Here is a 9,932-nt window from a genome sequence, read left to right as displayed (position 1 = left end):
CCAGGGTGAAGGTCACGAAGAGCCTGGTAAAGGACACCTGGACTGAACTGGGGAGTCACTACAGCATCTTGAACAGCACGGCAAAACGATGAAGCTCCTCTAACTTTCTAGAAGCCACTAGCATGGATTTTTACCCTCTCTTTGCAACTTCTCTGTGACCCAAGGGTAGGTCTTATTAGCCCATTGTACACATGGACAAGTTAAGACTGAGCAATCCAGGGGCTTACCCACATGCCTCACAAGTTAGTGGAAGAGGCACTCCTAACTCTTTCATCACACTGGCCTGAGAATGGTGGTGGTGATAATGGAGGTGATGGTGGTTGTGGTGGCAGTGGCTACAATTTAGTGAGTTTGACGCATAACAACTCCATTAGGTAAGTACAGTTATTTTCCCCATCTTACAGGTGAGGAAACTGAGGCTCAAAGAAATGAATGAACTTACCCCACAGTAACACTGCTTCTGGGTGGTAGAAGAGGGATTCTGACCGTAGCAATGTGACTCCAGAGTTGAAGCTCTTAACCACTGTCCCTTCTGGCGGAGGAAGCCTCTTTGCCAAGATGTCCGCAAAATGGACCCTTGACCCAGAGTTGAAGCTCTTAACCACTGTCCCTTCTGACGGAGGAAGCCTCTTTGCCAAGATGTCCGCAAAATGGACCCTTGACTCAGAGTTGAAGCTCTTAACCACTGTCCCTTCTGGCGGAGGAAGCCTCTTTGCCAAGATGTCCGCAAAATGGACCCTTGACTCCAGCTCACCTTACTCCGTTTACCTTCATAAGCTGGACTGAGAAACTATAGCCTCTATCAGCCAGTGACGCCCAGCTGCACATTACTCAGAGATGTAATTACTCTGTTGTGTGACTTCAGATGAATTTCTTTCCCTCTCTGAGCCTCGGTTGCTGTATCTGTGAAATACAGAGTTTAAACTAGGTGAGCTCTGAGAGTCTACTATTCCATGAGTCTGTGGATCTATAACAACACTGGCTTAAGAATTTCTTCCCTGCCAATAATTTGAATTTGTTCTTGAATCAGTTTCCAAAGTAAAAACAATCCCCCCCACACACCTCAATTTTCAGCCTAATTATGGTTAAGTCTGTTATTTAGAGACTTATTATCCGAGCTCATTTTGAGTAATCATTCAGTCTGGAGGGGAAATAGCCAACACTGCTAGTTTAATTTAATGCTTACCTAGTTCGCTTAATTAGCAATAAGTCTTGGCGAAATGATGGAATTCATGAGGTCCTGGCGTGGTGGGTGGGGCGGGCGGAGGGGAGGCTGAGCGGTGTTCTTGGAAAGATAAACAAGTTTCAGAGCAAAATGGAGGAGGAGGCAAGGGGTGAACTGCCAGGGGGCTGGGCTGTGCCCCCTATCCAGGCCAAGGCTGGTCCCAGAGAGTAAAAGGCTATAGATTACACCAGCTGCAAGGACCTTAATCAGGTAGCACTTAGTAAACCCCTGCTGTGGGCCAGACCCTGGGCACAGCATTGGGTAAACCTTATGCCCCCTGTGTGGGACTCGAAAATTCAAGATAATTGAGATGATTCAACTCTTATAGTTAGTACAATAGTTCCTTATTCGCAGTTTCACTTTTCCCAGGTTTGGGTACCTGCGGTCAACTGTGGTCGGAAAATAGTAAATGAAAAACTCCAGAAATAAACAATTCATACGTTTCAAATTGCGGGTCATTCCGAGTAGGGTGATGAAATCTCACGAGTCCCACTGGTTCTCGCCCTGGACGTGAACCATCCCTTTGTCGAGCGTCATCACGCTGTATACGCTCCCCGCCGTTATTGAAGCCGTTTAGTAGCCGTCCCGGTTATCAGATTGTCTGTCACAGTATCTGTGCTTGTGTGCAAGCCACCTTTCTTTTACTTGATAATGGCCGCACAGCTCCAGAGTAGCGATGCTGGCAATGCGGATATGCCACAGAGACACCGTGAAGTGCTTGTTACAGTATTGTCAGAAGGTCAGGCGTACCCTAATGCTACATCACAACCTCAAGCCAAAGTCATTCACCTCAGTTCATCTCATCACGTCAGCATCTCACATCATCACAAGAAGGGTGAGTACCATCCACAATGAGATTCTTTGAGAGAGGGACAACATTCACATAGCAGTGTATCTTATTTCAGGATACTGTTATAATTGTTCTATTTTATTGTTTGTCTCTTATTGTGCCTAAATGAAACTTGATCCTAGGTATGTATGTACAGGGAAAAGCAGTATGGATAAGGTTCGGTACTGTCCGTGGTTTCAGGCATCCACTGGTGGTCTGGGAACGTATTTCCCGCGAATGAGGGAGAACAGCTGTATGTTCTCTTTGGAGTAGTCTTGCAGTATTTTTCATTAGTCAAGGAGAAAGCTTCCCATCTGATGCTGCTTGTGTCTACATCTCTCTCACCTTTTCACAAGGGAGATCTCAGGCCCAGGGCTGTGGACAGGCAACAAAATCTAGCTCAACGTCACCATCATTCAGTTTCATCTTTTTAATAATTTTACTGATGGCAAATGATGTTGGCTTTCCATGTTTAGTTAGTTTCCATGTTTAGTAAAGTTTTCACTGTAGTACAAATAAGTGAATTGTCATACAGAAAAATATGGGGTAAACGAAGCCAAGGTGGCACCCAGTGGTGGCAACACTCCCAGGAGAGGAGAATTTAAAAAGTCCCCTTCAGGGGCCGGCCCGGTGGCTGAGGCGGTTGGAGCTCCGTGCTCCTAACTCCGAAGGCTGCCAGTTAGATTCCCACATGGGCCAGTGGGCTCTCAACCACAAGGTTGCCAGTTCGATTCCTCGACTCCCTCAAGGGATGGTGGGCTCCGCCTCCTGCAACTAAGATTGAACAGGCACCTTGAGCTGAGCTGCCGCTGAGCTCCCGAATGGCTCAGTTGGTTGGAGTACGTCCTCTCAACCACAAGGTTGCCGGTTCAACGCCCGCAAGGGATGGTGGGCTGCGCCCCCGGCAACTAGAAAAGGGCAACTGGACCTGGAGCTGAGCTGCGCCCGACACAACTAAGACTGAAAGGACAACAACTTGACTTGGAAAAACAGGCCTGGAAGTACACACTGTTCCCCAATAAAGTCCTGTTCCCCTTCCCCAATAAAATCTTTAAAAAAAAAAAAAAAAAAAGTCCCCTTCAGTGCTCTGGGTTAGGGATTATCTTGCAGGGGGGTGGGGAGAGCGGGGGAGGAACAGGAAGGGACAGGAGGCCTCCCTCTCCCACTCCGAAGCCCTGGGCACGTGCAGTAATCTGCTAAATCCAAAACCTGCCTCAGAATCCTTCCTGATTCGGGGCCCCAGGCGCCTACCAGTGGATCAGAGTGACCCTGTGACCACCTTTCCCAGCCCACCGCGGCCTCTCAGTTTCTCCCAGGCCCTCCTGCCCAAGCTACTAGTCCAAACCACGACACCCCAGCCCCTCCCTGTGGCCCCCATTGCCCCTCTGCCATATCCTAGATATCATTTCTCTTCAGTCCCTCATGGGTCCTCCTGACCCCCTTTTATACCAATAGGTAAACTGAGGCCCAAAGGGATGACTCCACAGCAAATGAACAGCAGAGCCGGGGCCACACCTCCCCGGCTCAGCCCCAAGTGTCCATCCAGGGTCTGCACAGCCTTGGAGCCCAGCGGCCGGGGGCGTTTCCTGGAAGTGCCACTTCTACCCCCCCACACACACACCAGTTCTGATTCACTTGTCCTGTGGCCCATCTCAAAGTGTCACGCCTCCCAGGTGACATTTGTCTCTTCAAAGGATCGTCTCCACCCACAGACTAGTGGGTGGCCGGGTAGGGTGAAGGGTCCACAGAAGCAGGCCCACCGTGCTGCTTGAGCACCGCCTTTGGCTTTTCCCAGTGGCACAGGAGGATTCAGTCCACATTCAATTCTCTCTCTGCCATGATGCAGATCCCACAGAAATCCCAGGGCCGAGGTTTGGCCTGTGCAGCCATCCTCAGGGATTTCCCACCCTCACCCAGCCAGATACTACCCCACGACACCAGAAAACAAAGACAAAGAGGTTCTGGAGGGAGCAAAATGTCTGTTCATTTTAAAGTGCCAGTTTTATTGGTTACTTGGTGGTCTCCTCAGAGCCCTGCCTGCTTGCTCAGGCCAGCCTCTTGCTCACGCGCTCATAGGTCACGCCTCCGATGGTGGAGATCTGAAGGAAGCACCCAGAAAAGAGGGAGTCAGTGCAGGGACCCCAAGGCAAAGACGACCATGAGGCACAGCTGAAGGAAGGCCGGCCTCCACTTCCAGCCCTGAGTAGAAGTGAGTCAGTTGCACCACTTCTCTGGGCCTCAGTTTCCCAATTTGTTACACGAGTCACTGTGCTGACTCAAGGTGGTGAAAGTGCTAAGCAAATGACACGGGTGATGGAACTCTTCACATAACTTTCCACCTGTCTGTTCATTGCAGTGTCTCAGGCCAGACACTGCCCTTGCATTATCCCATTGAATCCCCCCAACACCCCTATGAGGTGGTCCGCGTTATACAGGTGAGAAAATGGAAGTTCAGAGAAGTCAAGGAACCCCTCTAAGGTCAAGAGGCCACACGCACCCTCTGCACCATTTAGCATTTATGGGGCACCTGTGCTTGGTGATGGGCAGACGTGGTCCCTGCCCTCGGAAAGCGTAAAGTTTTGTGGAGGAAGGAGGCCAGAAGATGCTGTTCAGTGAAGGGGAACGTCCCCTGAGTGCAGTGCCCTAGGCTCACGGCCATCGAGACATGCTGCCCTGGGATGTTCCTATGTCATCAGTGGGTCCTGAAACCCTGCAGAGGAAAGCAGCAAGCTTTTTCTCTTCATGTCCGTTTCTTTCACCTGGGGAAAATTCTGGAGCCCCAGGGGGAAGAAATGGAGGTGAGAGGAAGGGCCTCGCATAGCAGCACCTCCAGCCTGTGCGCACAGAGCACACGCAGTGTGGGAGGGGTCGGTCCACTGATGTGTGCGTTGGCCCTTTTCATGCTGGCCCTGCCAGCGTTTTGAAAAATGTCCAATTAGTTGCCAGCATTTAATAGTGTGGAGAGTTCACACGGCAGTGCGAATTTCCAGCTTCTCTTGAATGATCAGAAGATCTAGCAGGAAGGGCCTGAAGTCCCCTGTGGAAGCGGAGCAGAGCGGTGGCTGCCCTTGCAGGGCCCACCTGGACTCCCCCTTCATTGGCACTCTGGGGAGGGGCCCATGGCTTCCAGAATTGCGCCTCTGAGGTTGCAGAGTGTGGACGCCAGAGTCAGACTGCCTAGGAGCACATCCCAGCTCTGTCATAAAAGCTTCTCATATATGCCCTCCACGCACACCTTAGCCTCTCTGTGCCTCAGTCTCTTCACTTATAAATGCAGATGAGAATTCCTACTTAGCAGGGTTGTTGGAAAGCTCCGATGAGATGCTGTGCATCCAGCACTCATCCCGGGCCCAGCCCTAGGGAAGTTCTCGTAAAGCCAGCTGCCCAGAGGCCTGCCTCTCGGGCCGTAGCCTGGGCAGAAAAGCCCACCAGTCCTCCCGGGATGCAGAGGGCACTCACCTCCACCAGCTTGTCACCCACGATCTCCGAGGTCTGGTGATAGTTGGGGAAGTCCACCACTACCTTTCCACCTTCCATCTGCACGGTGGCCTGGAGGAGAAGCATGGCACTGAGTCTGAGTCGGCAGAGGCCCCCTAAACTCAGGCCAGCCCCTCAGGGACGAAGGGCCTGCCTGGAGCCCCAGCAATCCCCCTCTAGGAATTAATATGCATCATAGGTATACGATTATATACCATGTTTCCCCAAAAATAAGACTGGGTCTCATTAATTTTTGTCCCAAAAGACACATTAGGACGTATTTTCAGGGGATGTCTTATTTGTCCGTGTACAACAATCTACATTTATTCAAATACAGTCATGTCAACTTCTTCTGGAACATCGTCATAACGTACTAAATGCGTCCGTCTGGCTGACGATCTTAACCAGGACTTATTTTCGGGGTAGGTCTTATTTTCGGGGATTTAAAGATATTGGTTCCGTGCACAACTCTCGCACCTTACTGTGCCGGAGCTTTCTCATCACTAAAATGGGGTAGTCACTGGACCTGCTTACTAGTTACTGTGAGGACTAAGGATTTAATATGACATATGAGTATGTAAAGTGCTTAGACCACGGCCAGGCTCGTGGTGAGCCTCCTTGTTAACTGTGGGGCTAGTTACCGTATCCTCATTATTAGGAGGAGGATGTCCAAGGGTGTCGATTGCGGCAGTGGTTGTCATTGTAAACAACCTAAATATCCAAGCTAGGTTATAGGATTCTGTGTAGCCATTGACAAGAATAAGACAAGTTAACATGTGCTGACACAGAAACACACTGTGAGAAACTGCTAAATTTTTAAAGTACCCAAGGGGGAGAATATGAACGTCATGACTGCGTATTCTCCATCCACCTTGGCAGCCTGCGGAGCAAAGTTCTCATGGTCATGGTTGGGGGCTACAGAGGGGACCCACAATGGGTGGAAGACTGGAAGGGCCAGTCTGGGTAGGATGGGGACAAACAGCCACCGTTCACTTCTTTGCAACCTAAGATGGCAGTTTCAATAACCTAGGGCCTGGGGTATTATCTCTAGGCTACACTGAGAGGCAGCATAAAAAAGTGCTGGTGCTCTCTGGAGCCAGGCTTCCTGGGTGTGAGGCCTGCCCCCCACGGCTCAGCCTACGTCCCCCGTCTGTAGATCAGGGAAATAACTGTAGTGACTTCGTGGGATTAACTGTATGAACGTGTGAAGTATTCAGCAAGTGTCTGGTGTATGTTAAGTGCTCAGCAAATGTTAACAATTTTTATTACCATTATAGTTGTATTATTGATGGTAGCGTGAAAACCCAGGAGTCGTTAAATTGCCAAGAAATTCAAGCTCTTCATGCTGGAGGTTAGACTAAAGAAAGACACCTCAGGTTGGGGAGAAGTTTGAGGACTTATTTGAGACCCAAAAGTTAGCCAGAGTCCTGGGGAAGGAGGGAGGGGTGGCCAGGGCCTCTCACCTTGAATTTCTTGCCTCCCATGGTCTCCATGTCGCATTCCTTGCCAATGGTGAACTTGTTGGTCATGGAGTGGCCCCCGGGGTAGTACTGGGACCAGGTGAAGTTCTGCCCATCCTGCTTCACCTCCGTGACAATCTTGAAGTTGCGACCCTTTTCAATGGCGTCACTGGGGAGCCCTGGGCCCAGGTACAAGCAGAGGGGCCATGTAAGAGCTACTTACAATCTGTGGCTTTGAGGAATAGTTCACCTCTGCTGAGGCAGGCTAGCCTGACAGTTAAAAGCACAAATCCCAGTTCTACCATGAGCCATGCAATTTGGCCAAGCACCTCTCCGTGCCTCAGTGTTTTCATCCACAAAATGGGGATAATAAGGCCCATTTCACAGGGCTGTTGCAAGGATTAAAGTGTGTCTCGTAAAACTCCTACCTAATAGTTGACATTCAATAAATAATGGCTGCTTTTCTGAGAATAACATCTATGAATAGAACAGAAACTTGCCAAGCTCACAAAATCCTAGAATGAGTAGGACCTTCAACACTGTCTTCTAAGGCTTACTTCACAGATTAGGAAATGAAGACCCAGAGCAGGAAAGGGTCCTCCAGCAGCTCAGTGGAGGATACCAGCAGAAGCGGGTCTAGAACTGAGACAGGCTCACTTCTAATTCCACACGAGACTGTTGCAGGTGAGGCCAAGTCATTGTTCCTTCAGGGCCACTCCCAATAATTGGCTCAGAAGGGCTCTTGCCTCCCCAAGGCTCCAGGGCCCACTGGTACTGCTTGGGGCCTTGCTGCCACCAAGATTTGGGGTACTGGTGCCCTGGGGCTATCCGCTGACTCTTGAGAGTTGCACTGCCTCAGACTTAGATAGCTCACCGAGATGTCTGCAGGATTGTCGAGTCCAGTGTCTCACTGGTTCCTCACAACCAGCGTTGCAAATTGAGCAAGTGGTGAGAGGAGTGAGGTCTTTAACCGCTGCCCAAAAAGCCTAACACGGTAAGAGGTCTTTGTTGAATGGCTGAGTGAATAAGAGGCTAATCAAACCTAGTCTCTATGCTGACCCCTCGGTCTCCTCTTACAATGCAGGATGTGATGACCCACCTCATCATCTCATCATAAGGTCCTGGGTTCTAAGGACCTCTGCCACTGATTTACATGTAGTGTGACCTTGGGCAAGTCATGCCAAGGCACCCCATCAGTAACATTGGGTTGGCCCTTGTATACAGCAGATATTTAGTAAATGTTTGAATGAGTAAATCAGTCAAGTCTCTACTTCACCAATTTCTAGCTGTGTGACCTTGAACTAGTAGCTCAACTTCTCTGGGCATCAAGTTTTCTAGCAGTAAAGTGGAGATTCTAATATTCTCTGAATGTTTTAAAGTCAAATATGATCTTATAGATCTTGCTAGCCTGAGAGCCTGGGACAGAGTAGTTGCTCTGAGGGAGCAACAAATGAGGGAGTGAATGGATGAATAAATGAAGTCCTGTCCTGCTTTACCCCAGGAATTTGGATTCCTGGCCCAGAGCTGGCTGGTACAGACCAATCCAGGGAAGGCATACTCAGGACCCTACTCACCAAGGCGCTTCATGAACTCGTCATAATTCTTCTCACTCTCAATCTCGTACTTGCCGTTGAAGGCCATGCTGCTGGGAGACCTGGAGGCTAGGACGCAGGGAGATGAGAAAGGTTCGTAGAGCCGAGCGGCCTGGCTTCCTAGCTTATAAACCTTCCCAGATGATGAGGCTCAGCCCCTAAATCACCCCACTTCCCCCCTCCCGCCCCTAAGAGGAAGTGCTTGCTGTTTTATGATGTGGGCAGGACTTGGAGGAGTAGAGCCCTGAGGTTATTCACCTGGGGAAATGCTGGCTGCAATTCCATTGCCATTCCCAGCAAGGCCAAGGCCAGCATGGTCAAGGGGTTTGGGGTGTCATCCGCTCTGCCCAACCCTGCCTCCACTCACCCATGCCCTGCCCTCCATCCATCCTCATCACCCCACATCTATCTACTCTTTCACCCCCTCATTCATTGACCAAAGTGCATCGAGTACCTCCTGCGTGTGGGGCCAGCACTGAGGAAGCACTGAATGAGACGTATGCCCTTCCCAAGAAAACTTCCAATCTAGTCCAGAGAAAAAACACACACCTGCAGAGAACTCTCATGCAAGCAGGATGGGATGTGTCCCGAAAGAAATGCAAGTGTGTGGCCTGGGATACGGGGAAAGAGCGATGGTGTCCAGCTGGCTGGTGCATTCTTGTGTAGGAGATGGCATCTGATACAGGATGGCATTTTGAAGGAACAATGGGATTTGGGTGTCTAGAGAAGCAGTAAGTTGGAGGAGGCTGAGAATGTAGAGTGATAACATGCTAGCGTAAGGGAACTAGCGCAAGTGTGTAACGAAGGTGGGAAGGGCCAGGATGAAAGGAAACGATGAAGTTGGTTGCAGCAAAGAGCACTTAAAGGAGCACAGATACAAGAAGGGTACAGATAATGCAAGCAGAGTAAAGCAGCAGCCCATGTACCCAGGGAGCCGACCTGGAGGAGGAGGTGCCAGGGTGGGAGACCCGCTATGTACCAGGCAAGAGCTAGGAGCTTGATGAATTTTACTTTGTTCGAGCTTCACAGCTGGGAGGGCTATGAGTTCAGACCCCTGACTTCCGCTTCCTGTTCAGTCTTCTGGCACCACTTGTCATGTGGGGACTCGATCTCCTTGGTGATAATTCCTGCCCGCCTGTCTCATGGGACTGTTTTCTGGATCCAACAGATTGACAGTGCAAAATATGAAGCCCTCTACAAAGGCTCTCAGCCTTCTTTATTATTAAGAAAAACTTTGCAGGTCTCACTCCATGACTTCCCATCATTTCTATTCAAAGCAGAATTCACCACAGTTACTAAGCCCCAGACCTGGGACTCATTGGTTTCTAAACTGATGAAATCAACTAAGC

The 9,932-nt window shown here is 50.0% G+C and overlaps 1 protein-coding gene across 1 annotated transcript; it reads right to left on the bottom strand.

Moving 5' to 3' along the window:
* Positions 1-4,031: 4,031 nt before the first annotated feature.
* On the bottom strand, positions 4,032-8,680 carry FABP6 (fatty acid binding protein 6). Its single transcript, XM_033096695.1, has 4 exons — positions 8,566-8,680; positions 6,995-7,170; positions 5,514-5,603; positions 4,032-4,153 (listed from the first exon to the last, which is right to left on the bottom strand). The coding sequence occupies exons 1-4, from the start codon at positions 8,630-8,632 to the stop codon at positions 4,100-4,102; spliced, it is 387 nt and encodes a 128-aa protein (XP_032952586.1). The 5' UTR covers positions 8,633-8,680; the 3' UTR covers positions 4,032-4,099.
* Between the last annotated feature and the right edge of the window lie 1,252 nt (positions 8,681-9,932).

This window comes from Rhinolophus ferrumequinum, chromosome 24 (assembly GCF_004115265.2).
Source record: "Rhinolophus ferrumequinum isolate MPI-CBG mRhiFer1 chromosome 24, mRhiFer1_v1.p, whole genome shotgun sequence".
In the NCBI taxonomy this organism is placed as follows: Eukaryota; Metazoa; Chordata; class Mammalia; order Chiroptera; family Rhinolophidae; genus Rhinolophus; species Rhinolophus ferrumequinum.
This window is presented reverse-complemented; position numbering and strand designations above follow the sequence as displayed.